Below are 24,344 nucleotides of genomic sequence, written 5' to 3' on the forward strand. Positions count from 1 at the left end.
AACAGCAGAGACACAGATAGACATCAATAAAAACAGCAAATATGTCCTGACAGACAGTTTTTCTGTTTGTACTGTGACCAGCCACAGAGATATAATCACCTATCAGAGCCACTGAGATGCTTTATTGTGAGAGTATTTATGGATTTGGGTCTTTATCATCTAATTCATCAGGTAGAGTTTGTCCTGATAGGACCAGGAGGCCTCTGACTCTGTGGATGGAGTGTTAACTGTCTCTCTGAAAAACCCTGTCAGTCCCTCTGAGCTCAGTCCCGTAGAGTTCATCTAATGACAGAGAAAGTCAGAGCTGTTCTCCCGCCGCTGTCCGGCCGAGCTCAGACCGCATTTAGCGGCTCAGACTGCGGGAGAGCAGCGGCTCAGGTCCGCCTCCTCCACAGGCTGATTCAGGCAGGAAAAGCTGCCTTCAGTCAGCAGTAAGTGGAGCCACAGACTAACAAAGGCTCCGTGTTCAGCTACTGACCATCAGCTCACTCTGCTTCTACTCTGACTCCACCGCTTCTACTGCAAATATCCACACAACATGGCGGAAAATGAACACGGACCTCTTCCTGCCTCACCTCGACTTTACAGTGACAACTCAGAGTCTACACAACTAAACAGCACAACGCAGTATAAAAACAAACAAACACAACATCCAAATCCGTACATCAGATAATCCAGGTAACTACATGAAGTGTTGACGAGTAAAACATAAAAAGTGCGGACATTTACCTTCAGACAGAGAAAATCATCTGCGCCACAAACGTCAGTGAAAGTGAAAGTAAACTTTCAGTAACCGTCATGTCATGGTGCGCTCCTGTCTATGCGTCATTGGAGCAACACAATCACGTGTCGACATCAGCTGACCAGGAGCGACTCCAAACCACCACCTCCCTCTTGTGGTGAAACTACAACATTACAATGCCTGTACTATTTATATTGAGCCACACTACTTAGTTATAAATAAATGAACAGCTGAACAAACTAAACAATTAACAAGCAGTAAATATGAAGATAAGGGTTCCATTCTGCTACAGATACATGTTGGATTAATATTCTATGCAGACTGTAATGTAAATAATTACCAGTCATGACAGCTTCTTGGTTCTGTGCTCTGTTTCCTATCATAACTGTAATCTGCTGAGCACACAGTATCCACTAACTGTTCTGTAATCTGAATGCTGGCCCTCTAACATTGTCATGTTTATATGCTACATGTCCTTCTCCTCCTCTCCTCCATTCCTAGTTGTCCTGTCTTCCTCCTTTTCCTCCTTTCACCCAGCCCGGCCATCAGCAGGAGGGTCCCCCATCTGAGCCAGGTTCTGCTCAAGGTTTCTTCCTGTTAAAAGGGAGTTTTTTCTTGCCACTGTCGTCTTAAGTGCTGATCTGGGGTCAGACTCTGGGTCTCTGTAAAGAGCTTTGAGACGGTTTTGATTGTGGAAGGAGCTACATAAATAAATTTGAATTGAATTGATGTAATATTTTACAGTCCATCCTCTGGTTGTAAGTTAGTCCAGAGCTCATCCATGACCATCATTTTTTTATTGGATATATCCTGTGTCACATTTGTTGCCATTTTACACAGTGCACAGCCTCCATTAAATTCTTTTACAGCGTATTTCCTGATAATCAATGTTAGAATTTTTTACAGTGCATCTCCTATTTATCATTTTACAGTGATCCTTTTAGTTGTCACATTTTTTACAGTGTATCTGCTTGTACTGAAAACATGGATGGAATAATACATGGAACATTATTCAAACTATGACCAGTCCTCATCTTCCTGCTGATGTCATCAATACTGATTGGTACATATTGATCCTAATAATCAGTGTGAGTCTTGTTGGACACTTGTCAGTGTGACCACTGGAGGGCAGTAAACTCTCTGATTATTTGTCCATCAGTCAGACATCAGTATTTATAGCAGTGTAATAATATGTGTGTTCACATACAGAGAGTCATTATCAGACTGATGAACATTAGAGCTAAAATAAGTCAGTAAATGTGGAATAATGTCAGTGTGAACATCAGTATCATTGTCAGTGCTGTGTGCTCAGAGTTGTAGTTACTGACAGTGACCACTGGAGGGCAGAAGACTCTTGTTCAGTTAACACTAAAGACTGTGAAGGAGTTGAATTCATCTGTGAATCCAAACATTGTGGTTGAAGAGGTTATAAAATCACTTTGAGAGTCTGTCACCAAGTGGGAGCATTGGAGCATTGTGTGCCCCCATTACACCCCTACACCTCCCAAAATGACTTTTCAAGTAAAAGAAGAAAATGAGATCCATTAACAGTCTGTGTGTTCACTGCAGAATGTGAAAAACCTTATATTGCTTGTAATTGAGATGAAGTAAACATCTGCTGAGTATTTTAGCATGAAATTGTTTGTGTTGAATTAAAAACCCAAAAATGCAGCGGGTCCACCAGACCCACAAACACTGGCTGAGTAACACCACACAAGGGTTAATTGAAGGAACTATGACAACTTCCTCTGTCCTACACTTATTACACTGATACGGTCCTCATCTGCTTTGACATCAGCAGAAAAGAGACATGAGACAGTGCTCTTAAGAAGGTGAGTGTTAGGAAGCAGTGATGTGTCGGTGGTGAATGAAACGACTCTTAGAACAGGATCTTTGAAGTGAACGATCGGAGCCGACTCCAGCCTGGAAGCTCAAGCTACCAGGAGATGGGGATTTGTTTTTGTACTTAAAATCTAAAACCTGGAAAACCTTGAAGAGGGGGATCAAGGAGGCAAAGGCAGACTACAAGAGGAAAATAGAGGACCACCTGGTCCTCTATGGGTCAGTTGCCTGAGCCAGCCCTACTATGGGCTTAATCCTTAACTATAACAGTGTCTATAGAAATAATTATGACTAATTATAGGTTTAGTCATAATAACTAGGACTGTAACTACAACTAATTGTAAGCTTTGTCAAACAAAAAGGTTTTCAGCTTAATTTTAAAATTACAGAGGGTGTCTGCTTCCTGAACCCAAACTGGCAGTTGGTTCCACAAGAGAAGGGCCTGATAGCTAAAGGCTCGGTCTCCCATTCTACTTTTAAAGATTCTGTTTCTTCTTAACAATGGGACAGGAAGTAAAGGACTGTGTTTAAGTTCAGGAAGTAGTGGAGCTGTGCATATGCAAGATTATGGTAGAGCTTCAAAGGAAACAGCTTTATTTTTTTAAGGAAAGCAAACTTTTTCAGTTCATGCCTGCTTGTTCTAAGATGCTAAATAAAAGCATAGGTTGGACATCAGTCTGCTATGATTCTAGATAAAACTTGCACAGTCTCTTCATATGATCTGAGTGCATCAGTTACAGAAACTCCTGGAGCTGGCAAAATGGTAACCTCTTCATCTGAGAGCTCACAGGCCAGCTGAACCTCAGGCACTGACACAGTGCCTCCATGAAGACTGAGAGGTCTATTCCAGTCATCCCATAGTCTTCATAAACATGAATGGAGAGCAAGCATGATTAATCTTGTACTTAAAACTAGTCTGACATGTCATATTAGATATTTAAGATGTTACTTTTGGTCACAGAGTCGGTGAGAAATTAAATGTTGCCTATTCAGTTTTGTAAAATACTACAGGTATGCATAGTATGCACCATAGCACAGCTCAGAGGTGGATCTTTGAAAGCTCAGGAGACTTTGAAGAGATTATAACCTATGTTTAATTTATTATTCTCATTTCATGTCATTATTTTCTCCCATAATTCCTTTGGGGAAACAGACAGATTAAAAAATGTTAAAAGTTGATCTTTGTTTAACCTCAGTAGGATCCTCCACAGGGCCTTGCTCTCTGTATGTATTCTCCAGAGTTGCTGTGGTGACTGATTCCTTTCAGTTCTAAGACCATGAAAGTTCCAAGCATTTCTGAAGGAGTCAAGGCTTTGCTGGATTAGTGGAAGGAGGATCCGGTGCAGTGCGAAAAGATGGACTTCATTGTTCAGTGTAGCCTGATCTTCCAATGAAGTAAAAGTCTGATAGAAGAGGTCCAGGGCATGTTCATAAACATCTCTCCACATCCTCTCTATTCTGTGTTTAGGATAAAATTGACAAGGTGTAAATTTATGTGTGACATATGCTAAAGAAGTACAGTCAATTGGTATGTTTGTTGTATAAGCCAAACATATTTACCGCTGATTGTAGACACTTCTGCCTGTGATGTGCGAGTTCCTGTCAGTACCTCTGCTCCTGATCATGAATTCTGCTACGTCTGCATTCTCCCCCACTTTATCAGAGCCCATACTGCTCAACAGCAACGATAAAGCTCTGTAAGACCATACAAGCTCTATTATTGCCAGCCACAGTCAGGTAGACAACTAACTGACTGAATCCATCCACCCCATCAAGGACAACAAATCTCCACCTGTCAGGCAATTGTGAACACACAAAAAAGCACAGTTTTATTGTACAGCAGTTCTAATCACATCTACAGAAAGATGTATAATTTATCTGGTAATATCACTGACCTGATTAGCTTATGGTTGTCATCTATATGCCACAAAGAGTTTGGGACTGGAACAGAATACTGCCGTCATCTTAATACACGCAGCCTTAGACGTCTCATGTAGACTCCTTCTCCATGAGCTCTGTGTAAAGACTCTTGCAGTCTTGAGACTGAGGGGAGGAAAATGACTGATGCATTACAAATGGAAACATACATGAACATTATCTTAAACTTAGCTAGGTTCACTAATTAAGTTCAGCTTTCTTATTTAAATAACTAATACTTTAAAAATAAATGTAAATAATGCCCATATTATTATACTCACTTGGAACATGCAAACCTCTTGCATGCGGATGACCCCCACATTAACTTGTAGCTGTCGTTTGGATGTCTTCTGTGGACTTCACTTATAATAAGGTCCAACTCCTCATCATTCACAGCTGAACAGAGGTCTTTCTTTCTGTACAAACAAAAAACATCAACATCGAGAAATGTTACCGTTATCCATTATGAGTGGATGAGACCAGAAAAACTGAAAACTCATGAATTAAGTTTGGGGGGATAATCCAGATTTAGGGCATAGGTGAGGCCCAGGAGGAGGCAGCAGAATTTACACATGAATTTACACTGAGTTTATTAATGTGTGCGCCTGCAGCGGTAAACCATCTGTATCTGTTTAACATCACTGAACAATGCAAAGAAAATGACGGGCCAGGTTGTTATGTCCGGTTACAAAGATGGAATATTGTCACTTTTATTTTTTTCAGTTTGATGGAAATTAAAGTATTAAGTGGCTAAATCACTGAACACTTTATGTTAATACTCAAACAGTGTGAGTCACTGTACAGCGTTAGACTTTGGACATGGACATGTGTGTGAGATGCTCTAAAGCTGACAGCAACAAAGAATTATGAAATGAAGGTAAGCATTTCTTTCTCTAAAATATCACAGCTCAGCTCATGTGAATGAAACTTCTTCACCATGAGACACCATCCACCACCTTACTAACATCCACAAACTGTTTAAAAGGGTGGTCCATCCATGAGAATCTGTGAGTGGAGCAGCTAGTATAAGAAAATTCCTGCCAACCCCACTGTGGTTTCCCACCACAGTCAGGATGCACGACAGCTCCTTCTTGATGGTGGGAACAGGAAACTGGTCAGTGGCTAACACCTTTGCTCTAACAGGGTGCACCTGACCCTGGTCTTACTGAGGTAAGTAAGTTACCTCAAGTTTGCCTTAGCAAATTACCCTTAGCCAGGTTAGTGATGAGGTGACCCCAGGCCAAATCATCTGACAGGGCCTGGACGTGCTTCAGGTAATCCTCCCATGAATCACTGTAAATTACGAGGAGACACCAATTTGTTCATCAGGCTCTGGAACAGGTACATGTGTTCAAGTAACATAGTCCAATTCAGCTGTTCCTATGGTGCCTATAATGTTCAGAGGTTTTCATTGAATTATATGTCTTAGATTGAACTGGTGGCAATCTACCTCCCTCTCGGAGTATAAGAGGCTCAGCTCTCCAGTCAGTCCTTGCCAGATCGTACCGTCTTCTACTCGATTCCACCGGACTCCCCCCCTCCGTGCTTCGTTCCCTCTGCCTCAGCCGACGCCTCCAAGTTTTTCCGGGAAACCCCGCCGTATAACCAAGCAGTATAACCAAGCACAAACAGCAAACCTGCCTTATAATTTAGCCTATCATAGACCCCTCTGCTGCACACCTGCCCCTGTGACTACATGTGGTCTACAGTGTCCGAGTTGCAGGGTGATCAATACACTGATTGATCAGTACACTGATGTGACACACATCCATACAAAAACTCAACATAAACTCACTACCTAGACAAAACATTTTAGCCCTTATAAGAATACTACCACACTCATATAAACATCATAAAAGCGCCATAGCACATAGCATTCACACCGTAGACTATGATTAAAATGCTGTTATTTTAAAGTCTCTAATGAGACTTAAGATATCCTTATAGGATCATTATAGGAATGCAACAAAGGGCTCTTTGTTACTAGTGACTGTCGGGTGTGGTTTGTAAATACTGCACAACAGGGGTTTGTAATTAATTGTATTGTTACAAATAACAACAATGATTAGTAACATTAGTGAATCCAAGGTGGTCCTAAGAACACTACGCAAGATTGAGAACACTGGAGAAAACCTGAGAACAATACTTTTACACACATGAGATAATGGGCAACATGCGAGACACATTAGGGTGGGGCTGTAACAGGTATAGAGTAAACCCAATTGCAGCACAAATCAGCACAAACAGTCTTTATTCAGCAAGCACACTATAAACCAGAGGATGCAGTGCAGGTGAGTACAACAGGATTCGAACTCGGGTCTCCCGTGTGCTAGGCAAGCACTTAACCACAGGACCAACAGGGCAGACAGGGAGTATGGGAGGATCGTGAGCAGGTAATCAGTCCAACAGTTCTTAACTGGCTCCACGAGTTCAGGGAAGAGAAATGTCTCTAACTCACTGCTGGTGAAGTCTTGCTGGAAGGTGGTTGAGAATAAGGGCTTGGCGTGGATCCGGAGGAGCTGAGGACAGAGGGGATGAGCCGGGGAGGTAAAGCTGGGAGCCGAGCAGCCACAGACAGGTGAAGAATGGAGAACAGGCAGGCAGTACTCGTAGTCGAAGACAGAAGGCTGGTGGGTTACCGGGGCAGAGACGTGAAGCGAGGTCAGGAGCAAAACAGGTCGATAACAGGTAAACAGTCCGGAAACAAGTGCTGGAGAGTCAGGCATGTGAGCGAAGACAATCTGGCAAAGAGTGAGGGGATAAGGCTGCCTATATACTGGGTTGATTGGTGGGCAGGTGGAAGTAGTTGGGCTGATGAGGGGGTGTGGCTGAGCAATGTGGCAGTGATAGCAGCAGGTGGAAGTAGTTGCGCTGATGAGGGGGTGTGGCTGAGCAGCAGGGCAGGAGAGGGCAGAGCAGAATGTGACAGGGGCAGACAATCAACCAAGGAGGGAAACCAGACAGGGCGGCGGTACAGTGGTGCAGTGGTTAGCACTCCAGGTTCGAACCCCGATCTGGGCTCTTCTGTGCTGAGTTTGCATGTTCTCCCAAAAATCCCCAAACCATGCACATTAGGTTAATTGGCAACTCTACATTGCCCCTAGGTATGAGTGTGTGCGTGTGTGGTGGTCTGTCTTTGTGTGGTGACCAGTCAGCTGGGATAGGCTCCAGCTCCCTCACAACCCTGACAGATCAAGGGATATAGAAGATGGATGGATGGAGACCAGACAAAGACAGGAAGTAACTAAGGACAGATACATGAGAGCCAGGGTTTCAAAATAAAAGAGGAGATTTTAAACCAAACTCAAGAGAGCAAAACAAGAGCAACATGAGCAACAGCACTGAAAATGCAAACCCAGGGACAGAAGCAGCCAGGCATACCAGTACTGTGCATGTACATGCTTTGTATAAAAAAATAATAAAACAGAGAGATGCAAATTCTGTAAACTTTATACTTGAAACTGTAAAAATCACCGCGAAAAACAAGTCAGTTCCAAGGTATGGGGATGTATGAAGTAATGACTCTACAGGTTAGAAATGACCTGCCCATTTCCATTTGGCCATTACGTGATTTCCATTTGCAAAAACAAAGGACATAAGAACCCTGTTTTGCATTGCAAAAAGCTAAAGTCTAGAGATCTTTTCTTGAAGCTACATGGTTTAATAGGTAGGTAGGTAGGCAGGTAGGTAAGTAATAGTCAGTCTCTTTCCCAGATGGGATTACAATACATAACAAATGCAACCATGAACACAGGACCAACTTTCTTCAACTTTTTTGACTTAAGAGGTGAGTTTTACATACATACATATTGTCCATACATATTGAATAAGTGTTCAATCAGGTCTCACTGGTATATAGTACTAAGCAGTATATAGGGGCAGCTGTGGATCACTAATCAGAAAGTCGGTGGTTAGATCCTCGACTCCTCCGGTCCGCGTGTCGAAGTATCCTTGGGCAAGATACTGAACCCCAAATTGCTCCTGGTGTGCCCACCCATTTATATTTGTAGGGAATGCCAGTAGTAAAACGTGCTTAATGTTAGTAGTTTTGAATGTGTAGTTTTTTATATAGGGGGAGAATTTCTTTCTTTTCTCCATTAAAATAAGTTTCATAAAATCAAACAATTTTACGTTAAAATACTCAACAGATGTTTACTTCATCCCAATTACAAGCCGTTCGTTTAATTTTTCTTTTGATAAAAAATGAAAATGGGCCCACAGACCCAAACACCATACAAAGGTTGTATTACTTTACTATCAGAGCCAGGGGGGCAGACTCCTTGACCACCACAGAAATGAGGCAGCGGAAGCGATGTCGCATCGAAAGCGACGTCATATCAGAAGCGACGCCAGTCTCAACTCCAGTGAAGCTTTATTCTCATACAGTACAATCAGAGATAATGAGTGAAGATCGCGTAAGTGTTTTCCAAGTTTCACTTTTCAAAATCGAGCAAAGACATGCAAGCATGTGAGCATTCCAGCATTCGAGCACGTTTATACGTGGCCTGCTAGCATGGTAGCATAACGGAGGCTAAAGGGACTATGGTAAATCAAAGAGGTGATTGTTCAATGCATCAGTAAATAACCGACGGTGCTGACGGGAGTCTGTTCTGCCAACATGATTTCCTAAAAGCAACTTCAATGCAGGCAGCAATGCAGGTCATCAGCCTGCTTTGTCCCTGCACTTGGGTAGTCCCTATCTGTGCTATCCACGTGCTGTAGACTTCCATGTGGGTCTTGAACAACTTCTAAGTACTTACTGCTTCTTTACTACCATATGCACAATCTAAAGTAAGTACATTTCCTCGTCTCTTTGAAGAGAGAGTGTGTGAAACATTCATATGAGAGACATTTGATGGCTAAGTTATGGAGTTCCAAATGACAAGGATAGATTTTTATGCCTCTGTTTCAGTGATAGGCTGGAGGCATTATGTTTTTGGGTTGACCGTCCTTCTGTCCATCCATCCTGATCACTACAAAACAACAACATTTAACTAATGTACTTGTTCAAGTATTTGACAAAGTTTGTGGAAGTACTGCAGTGTGGGAAGTTTTTTTGTATCAGGGTGCAGGCTGAGTTGGTTAATTGACAGAATGAGAAGAATTTGAGAGAGATTGTGTGCATGTGTGATCACTTGTTGGCCCTGTTAGCCATGCAAAGTAGTAATTTAGCACACTATGGTTAAATAGATAGCTATATAGATAGATAACTTTATTAATCCCAGAGGGAAAATAGTTTGTCCCAGCAGCACACAACAAACACAATACAGTTATAAATAGAGAGATTAATCTAAGTAAAATTCAGGTAAAATTCAGAGCACAGTTCTGGAGGCTACATGTGTATTATACAGTCTGATGGCCTCATGTAGAAAGGACTTGCTGTAGTGCTCCTTAGAACATCTGGGCTGCAGCAGTCTGTTGCTGTGGCAGCTCCTCAGACTGTCCAAGATTCTGTAAAGGGAGAAGAGACATTGTCCAAAATTGCTCTGATCTTTCCCAGCATTCTGTCTCTCATCACCACCTCTAATGGAGCCAGGCTGGAGCAAACAACTGACTCAGCCTTTTTTATGAGTTTATTTAGTCTGTTTGCGTCCTTTACTCTAATTCCTGCTCCCCAACACACCACTGCAAAGAAGATGGTACTGGCCACTACTGACTGGTAGAACATGTGGAGACATCTTTTGCAGACATTAAAGAACCTGAGTCTTCTAAGGAAATAAAGTCGACTCAGGCACTTTTTATAGAGCACCTCGGTGTTTGTGGAAGTGTTACATTTTAGTATTGCAATAATCATTTTGTGTCAATGTACTATGTAGTATTTTTATGTGTTTTGTTTTCTTCCATGGCTAGGTGGGCGATGGACACAGCCCATCCAGGTAAATGTATTCCAACCCTGTTTGTATCATGTTTTATATGCTGCATGTCCTTCTCCTCCTCTCCTCAATTCCCAACCAGGTTCTGCTCAAGGTTTCTTCCTGTTAAAAGGGAATTTTTTCTTGTCCCTGTCTCCTTAAGTGCTTGCTCTGGGGTCAGGCTCTGGGTCTCTGTAAAGCACTTTGAGACCGTTTTGATTGTGTTTCGGGAACAAGACTACAGTGATGGAGTCCTAATTGCATGCACTGGTTGAGTTAAAGGTGTGACAGGTGGAATAATGTTCGTAAGCAGCATTAATTCAGATCCAGTAGTAGAGTTTAACATTTAACAGTCTCATGTTTTGTATTTTTCACATTATGATATTTAGTCATTCTCCTGTCATATCATATGCAATGGTTCTACTATTACAATGATCTGCCTCTGATGGTGGTCAAGGCCTTTGCAGTTTGGTTTTTGGTCCAGTTATTTGCTCTTAAACTGGCACATGCTGATACCAGTCTGAATCTGCCTTGTCACCTCTTGTCCTGTAGTTTTGGAAGTGGTCCCCAGTTTCCCATGAAGGATGAGGAGACTGCCATGGAGTGTGACCCTCCAGAAACTACACAGGGCAGGTAAAATGACTGTGAAGTTACATACGTGTACGTGTATTTTTCATATTATGTTTAGTGGGCAGCATGGTGGTGCAGTGGTTAGCACTGTTCTGTTCTGCCTCACAGCAAGAGGGTTCCAGGTTCAAACCCCGGTCTGGGCCCTTCTGTGTGGAGTTAGCATGTTCTCCCTGTGCCTGCATGGATTCTCTCCGGGTACTCTGTCTTCCTCCCATAATCCAAAAAACATGCATGGGTTAGATTAATTGGCTACTCTAAATTGCCCGTAGGTGTGAGTGTGTGCCTGTGTGGTTGTCTGTCTTTGTGTGTCAGCCCTGCGATTGACTGGCGACCAGTCCAGGGTGTACCCCGCCTCTCGCCCATAGTCAGCTGGGATACGCGACCCTGATGGATTAAGCGGTAGAAAATGAATGAATGAATGATATTTAGTCATTCTCCTGTCATATCATATTTAATGGTTCTAATAGTTACATACGTGTACATTTTGTTGATGGGCCTTCACACAAATTGTTTTCTTCAGTTTCTGAATCTAATGCGGTTACATTAATGCCTTATTCTGGTTACTGCAGTTTTCGTGTAAAATCTTTTGCTGGGTTATCCTAAACAAATTGAGTCCAACTTGGACTAAGCATAGCTTAATTAAAATAAATGTAATACTTTTCAAACTCGTTTGTTGTTACGTTTCAGGATCAAGGCTACAGTGATGGAGTCATAATATCATGCACTAATGTATTCTAATCTACATGTAGGATAAACTGGGGTAAGACACCCCCTTAGAAACATCGGTTTTCTGTTAAAATATATATTTCTAATTTTACTTTTAATTACTTTTACTTACTCTTAATTATGAATTATGATGAATCACTGTCTGCCTTGTCACCTCTTGTCCTGTAGTTTTGGAAGTGGTCCCCAGTTTCCCATGAAGGATGAGGAGACTGCCATGGAGTGTGACCCTCCAGAAACTACACAGGGCAGGTAAAATGACTGTGAAGTTACATACGTGTACATTTTGTTGATAGGCAGAATAGGTGATATATTGCTGTAGACTACCAACCATACTCTGAAACAGTAACCCAGCTGTCAAACAAATGATAAATGATTGAAGTAGTGCTCTTCGCACAACAACATATTTGTATTTCAAGTAAATTTCCAGGGGAGGCTAAAAGCTGATACACTTCTTCTAGTTTTACTTGCTTGTGTTAGTCTTTTACTATTAACAAGTTCATCAGGTTTTTGTGCCCCCTTAAACTTCTTTTGTGCTGTAACTTCATATTTTGCTCTGTATGACTTGCATTGTATTAGAATTTGTATTTTTGTGTTTGCAGCCCTGTTTTATGCAGCATACGTTTTCAAACTGGCAATTTTTCTGTTTTTACCATTAACTTTCATTTGCTTGGGTTGCAGTGTGTTGAGCTCTCTTGAAATAATGTTGTCATTTATGAATGACTTATCAAAGGCTGATATGTTCTTGCTGCAGGAAAGAGGCACCACCTGAATCCTTCCTGATGGCAGTGTCGTCATAGATATTTATGGAGGATTTGTATTGAGGATTGGAAGTGCCACAATGAAATAAATAAATATACCATTAAATAATTCATTACTTGTGTCATGAATTAAATAAAATTGGAATTAAATAAGGCGGCACGGTGGTGCTTTTCTGTGTGGAGTTTGCATGTTCTCCCTGTGCCTGCATGGGATCTCTCCTGGTACTCCGGTTTCCTCCCACAATTCCAAAAACATGCATGGGTTAGGTTAATTGGCTACTCTAAATTGCCCGTAGGTGTGAGTGTGTGGTCTGGACTGGCGACCAGTCCAGGGTGTACCCCGCCTCTCGCCCATTGTAAGCTGGGATACGCTCCAGTTCCCCCGCATCCCTGACAGAGGATTAAGCGGTAGAAAATGAATGAATGAATGGAATTAAATCAATAAAGGTGTTATGAAAGGTGTAACAAATTAATTTAAATACCATTTTATGTAAAAAATATATAATTATAATTATTTCACTATTTAATTCATTATTTCATGGTCCTGTGTTGCTGTGTTTAATGAATTTATCTGTCAAACTCGCCCATCTAAGTTGAATGGGTGGATCGTAACACCTGATTGGTTACCCTGCCCATCAAGTCAAGTTGATTCCAGATAATGGATCGATGCAGAGCTGGATTGTTTGGGATTTGATTCACCATGCATATTCTTGTTCGACTACACTACGTTTGTATGGTTTCAAGTTGACACAATGAAATACAAATATTGAATATATATATTAAATACAAAAGCTATAATATTTGACAACTAAAACAATGACAGGGTTTCGATACTGAATGAAGCAGTAAAGTGGTTCATACGTCATAAATCACATGATTTTTCCAAACCGAAAGACACACATCTGACTCAGAGTCTGACTATCATGGAGCTTGATAAATAGCACTTTTCTGTTTGACTAGATAATGATAATGTGGTTTCAAGTGGATTAATAATAATAATAATAATAATAATAATAATGATGAAACATTGAAATGGTGCTGGTACATTTATGAGATGTGTTCTACAAATACAGTGTTATACAAATTAAGTCCTGCTGTAATTCATGTACTGCTCAGTGGGGACCCTGAAATGGCAACTGTTGTCACAGAAGACTGTCCTGATCTGCACATCAGGAGTATTATTAAACTGGTATGTAACATAAAGAAAACTTTGCCAAAATTATTGTTTTGGCAAATGTAATAATTGTATGGTCTTGATTTTAGCTTGAACATGAAGAACTTACACCGGAACAGAAGGACATAGTTTCAGATCTTTCCATGTCTTGGGATCTCCCGGCAGTCACCAAACTGCTTCTACTACATGCAGTAAGTTGCAGTGAGGAAAAGACACATCTGAATAGCGACGTACATTATTCTAAAATGTGTAAATGTCTTATTAAGGGCTGATATATTCTGTGCTAGAGTTTAAATTGATTTTATTAAGCACTTCATTGTGCTTTTATGAACATTTTCCCTACTTTCCCTACTTTTTTTTTGTAAATTTGTGTTGAGCCTTTGGGCTGTAATATGGGAGGCGCGCCAAATTAAACAGTTGAGAAAGGGACTGAAAGATGTGATGGTATGGCCCCTGCTGACATCTAGGCCAGATGTTGTCCCACTTCTTTTCCCCAAAATGGCTGAACTGCAGTTCATACCCCAGGTAAGTCAGTAATTTAGTTAGTTATTTGTGACTTTACTTAATGAATTTACATGTATTTTCAATGACTGAGCTGGTTATTTTTCCATTTACCAGGAATGTGATCTGCATATTCCTTCACCAAAATAAGTTCTCCTTTTAATATAATTACATTGATGTGTTCTTTAAGATGCTTCTCTAAAAAAAATCACATGACCATTTGCAGAGAGTGATGATGAAGACTTCGACATGGAGTCCACATGCCGCATCACCGGCTTTCTAAGGATGTTTATTGAAATGGGTATAAACACCTTATTTGGCTAATGTATTACTCTCTTTACAAATGCGTCTATGTCTCATGGATGGATATGATCAGTTAAAGTTGAACTAAATATCATCTTGAATCCATTTTATGACTTTTAGTTTCATCAGGTACACTGGCCCAGCTGCTGACATTCTGGGTAGGCTGGGAGATGCTTCCTCCTGAGCTGAAAGTGGAGATTTCTGGGGGAACCCTTCCTACGTCCTCCACATGCTTTGAAACCCTAAAGCTGCCAGCTCATTTCAAAACCTAAGAGGACTTTCAGAAAGCACTTGTCTCTGCCATAAATAGTGCACAGACTGGATTTAGACTTGATTAATTTTTTTTCAGACAGAAGTCACTGACTGCACTGTTCAGTAGGTCAGGTCAATTGACACAAGTTCAGTGTCTTTTAATACATTTAACATACTATGCAGTAGAAATCGACCGATTATCGGCGCAGATATTCGGCATCGGCCTTCTTTTTAATGAGAGATCAATTTAAAACTGGGTTATTTTGGCTCTGATGCACCTGCGCCTCTCTGTCTGCAGTCACTACTCTGTCTCCAGCATTGTCCCACCCACAGCACCATCTGATTGGTTACAAGCAGAGCTGATTGGCACGGGTAACAGCCAGACTATTTCACACATACATGGTGTCTCCCTACCTGCCAAGCTCACCAATGAGAAGTGGCATGCTGCTCGTGGACAGGTCAGGCTAACCAATCAGCATAACCTGCTTTTTAATTTATGACTTCAGCTGGACCACCAGAAGCGGAACGATGGCATTTAATCCCCAAGAAAAACAGCACGTCGGTCATTTGTGAGTATTTCGGTTTTGTATTTTTTTTAACGTAAGTAAAGTAAGTAAAACACAGTAAAACTGCCTTAACTTTAAGACAGTCAGCTGTGGTTGAACTAAACTCAGCTCTTTCCCTGTGTTCTATAGCAATGTGTGTTTCCATCTGACAGGAAGACTGAGGGTTGCACCTTGTTGAGTCTTATCCACTGAACCAGACAGAGCCAGGGGATTCTGTAGTAGGCCCCCACATGTCCTTAAGTATGAAACTTATTTAAAGGCAGTGTAGTGGGGCTGTATCCCCTAAAGTTTTAATACACATTTTTAATAGTTGTTGTCACCTCTTTTAGGCCCAGATCCAGACTGCTGCTTTGTCTGAGTGGTTCTTTTATTGACTGGCTTTATTTACTTCACATGTTGTTTTTACAGGGACTGATGTAATGATTCTGCTGCACTGACATTAGTTCCTGTGAACTCATTATTGAGTTTTTAATTATCTGTCCATATAAGTCCTTTCTGGTTCATTTTATCTGAACCAACTGATTTTAATTGTTTTTATTTTCAGGTAGAGGTCCAGCCTGTAAAGGAAATCTAATTATAACACTATTGCACTAAGAGCAGCAAGCTAAAACTAAAACCTGACCTTTCTGAACTTCCTTGATGTAAAATCATCACTAATGTCATCATACGAAATCTGCTCCCCTATTGAGTGATTGATACTGATGACAGCAAAGCCAGTGAACCGTTCCTGAGATATGGTTGACCTCAGGTACGACTTGATCAACTTTAGCTTTGAAAAGCTCCTCTATACAGTGGATCCCCCTCCTCCCTTTCCGTCATTTGGGAGAGACCCAGAGGTGAACTGTCCCCTGCGCCCCTCTCCTCTTTCCCCTCCTCACACAGCTTCTGAGCACGGCACCTGCAGCTGCAGGGGGTGCCAATTTGCTCATACCCCACACAGTAATATGATAGATAATAGAAAACCGCTTAGCGGCACAGATGATTTTTTTTTCACATGGTTGTGCCGCCCCCCCCATGTGATGCCTCCACCGGCAGCTGCCCGGTTCACCCACTCCAAAAACCACCACTGGCTGAAGGTGTGTGTTTCCTGATTCTACTCTCCTCTACACCAGGAGAGAAAACACCTGGTTCTGTCTTATTTAACACAAAATATGGAAAGACTTTAAAGGAGAAGTGTGGAGGATTTATGGGGATCTATTGGCAGAAATGGAAGATAATATTCATAATTATGTTTCAAGTAGAGTTTAAGCACCTAAAACGTGAATTTGTGAAAACAAAAAGACTGAAAATAAGTTGAATAAATTAACAAATGAATGTAAAATGTAACAGTTACTAATAAATAAACAGAAAAACCTAACAGCAATAATCACAACCAACTGAAAAATCTACATTTGACAAACACATTTAAAACATCTCCAGAAAAACACACAGCTGACCTAAAGATTATAAAACTATTATGAGAATAATGAGAATAATTTCATTCTGTGTATATTTGAAAAACCTAAACTACTAATCTACACTGACTGATAATGTTAAAGATCATGTCTGGACTTACACAGCCTTTCTGCAGTTCCCCACAGCTGGGATCAGTCTCCGTCGTCCCTCCGCTGATGTGTTGTACTTCTTCAGGTCCAACTCATCCAGAACCTCCTCCGACATCTGCAGAACGTAGGCCAGAGCTGAACAGTGGATCTCAGAGAGTCTCTGCTCTGATCTGTTCTCTGACTTCAGGAACTCTTGGATCTCCTGATGTACTGAGCGGTCGTTCATCTCCATCAGACAGTGGAAGATGTTGATGCTTCTGTCAGGAGAGATATCATCTGTGTTCATCTCCTTCAGGTTGTTGATGGCTCTCTGGATGATTTCTGGTCTGTTCTCTGTCTGACCCAGAAGGCCTCCTAAGAGTCTCTGGTTGGACTCCAGAGACAGGCCATGAAGGAAGCGAACAAACAGGTCCAGGTGGCCATTTTTACTTTGGAGGGATTTCTCCATGGCATCACTGAGGAGGACATTGAGTTATGAGTAGCTGCTATTGTCTTCCTGATAAAAGACTCTGGCTCTGAGTCCCAGTGTTTGTAGTCTTGTCCCAGGAAAGTCCTCAGCTCTCTTATCTCCCCTCTGTGTAACAGTGGAACATGTAGACTGCAGCTTGGTGGTGATTGGCTGCGCGCCCTGATTTGTGTCACCTGTTGTAAATGACTTCCTGTGTATTTAAGTCTTGTTGCTCCCCTGTTCCTTTGTCGGTTAGTCTGTCTCAGCTCATGTTTGCACCTGTGGTCCATCTCCTGGTGTCTCTGTTCTTGTCCTTGAATCTTTTGTTAGTTGTCTTATCTGTTTCCCTGCCTGTGCACTGTCCTGGATTTGCCTGTTATTTTATTCTGTCACAAGTAAGGACTTTTCTCCATTTTGGATGTTTTTTATTTGTTGAAGTTTTGCTTCCTGCCCCTGGACTTTTTCCGGAGAGTTTGAGTTAAATAAAAGGACTTCACTTCACTCATCTGTCCGTCCTGGGGTTTCTGCATTTGGGCCCTCTCCCTCATGTTCCTGGCTGCACAGCAGCGTCACACAACAGTTACAGGCAGTGACGACAACTGCAGGACCTCAACACACTAAACACTGTTATAGCCCAAAGTTTGGTTCACAGGTTTGTAGCAGTTCTCTTACTTTGTGTCTGAGGGTCCAGGTTCATTACTGAACTTTAGAGGATTTAACTCTCTGGACCAGTCACTCTTCATAGACAGACAGCTGGATCCTGGACACTCTGCTCTGTCCTCTTCTTCCTCCACTCAAACACTCATCTTCTGGACTTCAGTCAGTCTGAGAAAGAAACCAGTAAAACAGACTGTGAGCTCAGACACACAAAGAGTCAGGACAAACAAGTCTGAACAAGAGTCACATGCAAGACTGAGAGAACAGGAGGCAACACACACACACACACACACACACACAGACTAACAGAGTCCACAGTGAAATAAAAACTCTCCACCTGCTCAGTTTATTTTAACTGTGAGTCTGAAAACTGACTCAGAGACTTTGACAGTAAAATAATAATAATGTTGTATTAACACTCACCCTGCCTCAGCCTTCAGTTTTCCTTCTCCTGCTCTGTTTAGGTCAAATGGCGTCTGAACTGACTGACTGAACACTTTCAGTTTTACCTGCTCCTCCCCTCTACATTTACAAGTTTAGAACTTGTTTCAATTGTGTTTTGTTTGTTAAAACAAAAAATTGTGTTTTGTTTGTTCTAATTTTTTTTGACTAAATCAGATTTAACTTAGTGTTTTTACAGACGTACTGTAAAATAAACTATATGAATGATGTTCATTATCATTATTATAGGAGAGAAGATCCCAGCTGACTCAGTGGATCTGGATCTGTCTGTGGAACAGGTGACAGTGGATTAAGGTGAACAACCGTTCTTCTCAGCCTCTGACCCTCAGCACATTATTGTTGTTGACAAACTGTGTGTGAAGCTGTTACAGATGATGTGATGCAGCTATCAGGGCTTAAGACTGTGAGCAGACATATTTGTAGTCCTTATTTCCTCAAATTTTCCATCTTCATTTTCCAAAACATTGAGAATTTTTTTGACTCATGAGTCAAAGTTTAGAACTCGTCTCATTCAGACAGAAATTTGTTCTTTTCTAACTTATTTGATTCAAAGACTAAAACAAGCCAATGCTGCCACATCTCGTTTATTCTTTGTACCAGTTTAGTGGAATCATGTTGACAAATTACTCCTATAAATCTTAATCATGGTCTATGTAGTGTTTTGTGTATCTGCTGTTTTGTTCCTTGTGTCAGGAAGCTCCCAATCACCCAGCTCCTCCTATACAACCAGCAGCACATGATCCACCTACAAAAGGTCCTTCCTCCTCCTCCTCCTCCTCCTTCTTTAGTCAGATCATTTCCAAAGAAACAAACAGCCTCAGCAGTCAGTATTAATACACTGATGAGCCAGAAGAACCAGGAAGAACTGATTTTCTGTCCACACTACGGCAGCTGTTACAGGCAGAGACGACAACTGCAGGACCTCAACACACTAAACACTGTTATAGCCCAAAGTTTGGAGGTTCACAGGTTTGTAGCAGTTCTCTTACTTTGTGTCTGAGGGTCCAGGTTCATTACTGAACTCTGGAGGATTATACTCTTTGGACCAGTCACTCTTCATAGACAGACAGCTGGATCCTGGACACTCTGCTCTGTCCTCTTCTTCCTCCACACAAACACTCATCTTCTGGACTTCAGTCAGTCTGAGAAGGAAACCAGTAAAACACACTGTGAGCTCAGACACACAAAGAGTCAGGACACACAAGTCTGATCAAGAGTCACATGCAACACATGCAAGAGTACAGGAAGTAACACACACACACACACACACACACACCAGCAGAGCCCACAGTGAAATAAAAACAGGCAGCTCTTCACCTGTTTAGTTTATTTTAACTGTGAGTCTGAAAACTGACTCAGAGACTTTGACAGTAGAATAATAATAATATTGTATTAACACTCACCCTGCCTCAGCGTTCAGTTTTCCTCCTTCCAGTGCTGCAGTGAAACTCCAGTGTTTCCACTTTCTGCTTCTTTATACTTTTACTTCACAACTTTCACTGTTTTACTACATTTATTTCACAGCTACAGTTACTTTTCAGATTAAGATTTGAAATAAAAACCAAATGAGTTTGTTCTGCATGATCAGCACTTTGACTTTTGACAGTTGAAGTATATTTTACTGATTACACTCGTGTACTTTTACTGAAGTGAAATTAGAAAGCAGGATTTTTAGATTGTGTCAGATAAAACCAGTGGATCTCAGTCTGTCTGTGTGTCAGTGAATGGAAATGCTCGTCCCTGGATCCTGTGTGTGCTGCTCTGCACTTCACTGCAGCTTCATGACCCCATCTAGTGGACTGACAGTGGAAGTACAGCAGCTGATGGCAGCTTCCTCTGCCTCACACTGCTGTCTGACTGCATTCAACTGACACTGATATGAAAGAGGAAAGAAGAGGAGGAGCAGCTGATATTTCTACAGGACAAATGATGGAGAGGAGGATTTCAGTTGATGTGCGGATGAATGATTTGTGTTTTCTCTCCAGATGAAGGTAGAAAGTGTGTGTGAGCTGATGTGGATGTGAATTCAGCTTCATGAATCAGTGTGAGGACAGAGAGGAGGGAGCCCCTCCCCCTAAAAGCAGTCTGTGTGGGGACCATGAGATCCAGACCAAAGCTCAGAGGTGAGATGAGGATCTCTAACTGTCCATGACTCTTCTCCATGTGAGAGCTCAGCACTCACATCACTGCACCATCATTATTCACACTCAAAGCTCTGTGTGTGTTGTGTTGAAGGCCAGAGCAGCAGCACACACCAGACTCTGCTGGACCTGAACCTGAACATGGACCCGAGCCCAGCTGTGTGTCCATGAAGAGTGACATGTCAGGATGAGCCCATTGCTTTCAAAGGACAGCCTCCCTCTGCTGCAAAGAAGTGAGCTGCAGCTGAGTTTAAAATCTATCAGACAGCTGTCCTGTATAACTGGTCTTCTATGAAAGATGAAGTGATTGTGTTTTGTCTCCAGGCTTCATGAATGACACAGTATATGAACATGATCAGGCTGAAACACAGGCTTTAGTGGCAAAGTTGATGTTTCTCTTTTCAAGAAAAGCACTTCTTATGTTCTTATATGTGTCATTCAGATCAGAACTAAAACTCCCTGTAACTCAGCACCTATCCAGTTCCAGTGTTTGTGTTAGTGTCCTGTAGCAGAGGTGAGACTTCTGTCAAACCCAGTGTGAGTCCTTAAAACTCGTCATTTAAAAGGTGGACTTGTTGTGATGACTCTAGGTCATGAGGTACAGAACTGATTGCTTGTTTCCTCTCATTGAGAATGTCACAGCACAGTAGTGTTTGCTTTAATCAGGACAGTCACCACAGAACATAAAAGCAGCTGTTGTTTGTGTACAAAGCATAAAACGCTCACAGATGCTGCAAACATAATGTGAGCTAATTCTTCATGATTCCTCCACAGAGTGGACCAGGAGAGCTCAGAGGTTCCCAGTGCTCAGTCTGCCCAGCAGCATCAAACACACCTGGACTCCATATTTATGGTCTGTACATGGACAACAACTACTTTGACATCTGTTGTGTTGACAATAATCTCCATGCTGCACTTTTTAGAGCAGTGGATTGTCAGTGTGTCCAACATGGATCTGATGTTTGGCTCCATGGTTTTACTTTGATTGTGTCATTCATATAGTTTTCTGTTCCAGCTGCTGGAGGAGAACATTGTCACTTTTGTGAAGAAGGAGCTGAAGAAGATCCAGAGGGTTGTGAGTCCAGATTACCCAGAATGCTCAGAGAGTCAGAGGGAGGATGAAGAGGTGTTGGATGGTGAGGATGAAGAGCAGAGGAGGAGCAGCAGAGAGGCTTTTGTGAAGATCACAGTGAACTTCCTGAGGAGAATGAAGCAGGAGGAGCTGGCTGACTGTCTGCACAGCAGTAAGAGGATTTCTCTAGAGATTCAACATGATGGACAAATGGGACATTTACTAACGTCTCAAGACATGGAGGGAAATATGTTCATGTGTGTTCTTTAGGGGGATGAACATGTCATGTTTTCTTTATGAATCAGTCATTGATGTTGTTTCTTGTTTGTTCATTCAGGACATGATGCTGCAGTTTATCAACATAAACTTAAATCTGCTCTGAAGAAGAAGTTCCAGTGTGTGTTTGAGGGGATCTCTAAAGCAGGAAACCCAACCCTTCTGAATCAGATCTACACAGAGCTCTACATCACAGAGGGAGGGACTGGAGAGGTCAATGATGAACATGAGGTCATACAGATTGAAACAGCATCCAGGAAACCAGCCAGACCAGAAACAAGCATCAGACAAGAAGACATCTTTAAAGCCTCACCTGGAAGAGATGGACCAATCAGAACAGTGATGACAAAGGGAGTGGCTGGCATTGGGAAAACAGTCTTAACACAGAAGTTGACTCTGGACTGGGCTGAAGACAAAGCCAACCAGGACATACACTTCACATTTCCATTCACGTTCAGAGAGCTGAATGTGCTGAAAGAGAAAAAGTTCAGCTTGGTGGAACTTGTTCATCACTTCTTTCCTGAAACCAAAGAAGCAGGACTCTGCAGGTTTGAAGAGGTCCAGGTTCTGTTCATCTTTGACGGTCTGGATGAGTGTCGACTTCCTCTGGACTTCCACAACACTAAGATCCTGACTGATGTTACAGAGTCCACCTCAGTGGATGTGCTGCTGACAAACCTCATCAGGGGGAAACTGCTTCCCTCTGCTCGCCTCTGGATAACCACACGACCTGCAGCAGCCAATCAGATCCCTCCTGAGTGTGTTGACATGGTGACAGAGGTCAGAGGGTTCACTGACCCACAGAAGGAGGAGTACTTCAGGAAGAGGTTCAGAGAGGAGGAGCAGGCCAGAAGGATCACCTCCCACATCAAGACTTCACGAAGCCTCCACATCATGTGCCACATCCCGGTCTTCTGCTGGATCACTGCTACAGTTCTGGAGGATGTGTTGGAAACCAGAGAAGGAGGAGGGCTGCCCAAGACCCTGACTGAGATGTACATCCACTTCCTGGTGGTTCAGTCCAAACTGAAGAACGTTAAGTATGATGGAGGAGCTGAGACAGATCCACACTGGAGTCCAGAGACCAGGAAGATGATTGAGTCTCTGGGAAAACTGGCTTTTGAGCAGCTGCAGAAAGGAAACCTGATCTTCTATGAATCAGACCTGACAGAGTGTGGCATCAATATCAGAGCAGCCTTAGTGTACTCAGGAGTGTTCACACAGGTCTTTAAAGAAGAGAGAGGACTGTACCAGGACAAGGTGTTCTGCTTCGTCCATCTGAGTCTTCAGGAGTTTCTGGCTGCTCTTCATGTCCATCTGAGCTTCATCAAGTCTGGAGTCAATCTGCTGTCAGAAGAACAATCAACCTCCAACTGGTCTAAACTGTTCAGAGAAAAAACCTGATCCAACTCAGCTCTACCAGAGGGCTGTGGACAAGGCCTTACAGAGTCCAAATGGACACCTGGACTTGTTCCTCCGCTTCCTCCTGGGTCTTTCACTGCAGACCAATCAGACTCTCTTACGAGGTCTGCTGACACAGACAGGAAGTGGCTCACAGACCAATCAGCAAACAGTCCAGTACATCAAGAAGAAGATTGAAGAGACTCCCTCTGCAGAGCAAAGCATCAACCTGTTCCACTGTCTGAATGAACTGAATGATCGTTCTCTAGTGGAGCAGATCCAACAGTCCCTGAGTTCAGGACGTCTCTCCACAGAGGAACTGTCTCTTGCTCAATGGTCAGCTCTGGTCTTCATCTTACTGTCATCAGAAAAAGATCTGGACGTGTTTGACCTGAAGAAATACTCTGCTTCAGAGGAGGCTCTTCTGAAGCTGCTGCCAGTTGTCAAAGCCTCTAACAAAGCTCTGTAAGTGTATAGATAGTTGGATTTATTCATCATTATATAAAGACTCTGTTATTTTATTCAGCAGGAGGGAAAATAAATTCCTTTCTTCTTTAATTTCTTATCATCATCTCTGAGCTCTGAGCTTCATCACATTGAATCTGAATTAAAATAATGGATCCTACATTAAAGAGCCAAGTCTCAGCTTTAATTTGAGCAGGTTGACATCAGTATAGAAAGAACTGTGTGGGAGATTCAGCCCTTTTAGTGATTCAAAAGTAACTAGACAAATACACATGAAACAAACTCATCAGATTTAATATTTAGAGTAAAATCCTTTGCAGTCATTGACTGTAGTATCCATTATTATATTTTAAAGTCAATGTGCTGAGATCCCAAATAACATATCATGTCTCACTGTCCAAATACTTACGGCATTGACTGTACATGTCTGTTTATTACTGATTGTGTCATATTTAACTGTCATGTCTCCAACTTGTTGAGAATAAAACAGAAAGGATTTGAATCAGAGCCAATGAAAGATGATCATCAATGTAGAAACTCCTCATTGGTTAGCAGGTGGATAAAGAGCTGATATTTCTGCTTCACTCAACAAATCTGTGTTTGATGTTTGGCCCA

The 24,344-nt window shown here is 42.0% G+C and overlaps 2 protein-coding genes and 1 long non-coding RNA gene across 4 annotated transcripts in view; 1 reads left to right on the forward strand and 2 right to left on the reverse strand.

The window, feature by feature from the left end:
- Window positions 1-18,364, reverse strand: part of LOC121195351 (NACHT, LRR and PYD domains-containing protein 12-like) — a gene marked incomplete at its 3' end in the record, with an annotated part of 33,908 nt that extends 15,544 nt beyond the window's left edge. Inside the window, exons 1-2 of the mRNA XM_041058781.1 lie at window positions 18,336-18,364; window positions 17,928-18,080 (exon numbers count right to left, since the gene is read on the reverse strand). Of these exons, the coding sequence (XP_040914715.1) occupies window positions 17,928-17,998 (71 nt within the window). The remainder of the gene's footprint in view (window positions 1-17,927; window positions 18,081-18,335) is intronic.
- On the reverse strand, window positions 3,952-4,813 carry LOC121195364. Of its 2 annotated transcripts, none has more exons than XR_005895458.1 (4): window positions 4,783-4,813; window positions 4,480-4,627; window positions 4,145-4,279; window positions 3,952-4,042 (listed from the first exon to the last, which is right to left on the reverse strand). It is a non-coding gene; the product is annotated as an uncharacterized LOC121195364 (long non-coding RNA). The 2 variants fall into 2 exon arrangements; XR_005895459.1 differs by having other exon boundaries at window positions 4,145-4,376.
- Window positions 18,365-21,953: 3,589 nt separating the features above from the next.
- On the forward strand, window positions 21,954-23,733 carry LOC121195359 (NLR family CARD domain-containing protein 3-like; the record flags this gene model as incomplete). Its single annotated transcript, XM_041058787.1, has 2 exons — window positions 21,954-23,248; window positions 23,289-23,733. Coding segments are annotated over 2 exons (1,740 nt in total), but the record flags the coding sequence as incomplete, so codon positions are not given.
- Between the last annotated feature and the right edge of the window lie 611 nt (window positions 23,734-24,344).

This window comes from Toxotes jaculatrix, chromosome 16, assembly GCF_017976425.1.
Source record: "Toxotes jaculatrix isolate fToxJac2 chromosome 16, fToxJac2.pri, whole genome shotgun sequence".
NCBI classification, from domain to species: domain Eukaryota; kingdom Metazoa; phylum Chordata; class Actinopteri; family Toxotidae; genus Toxotes; species Toxotes jaculatrix.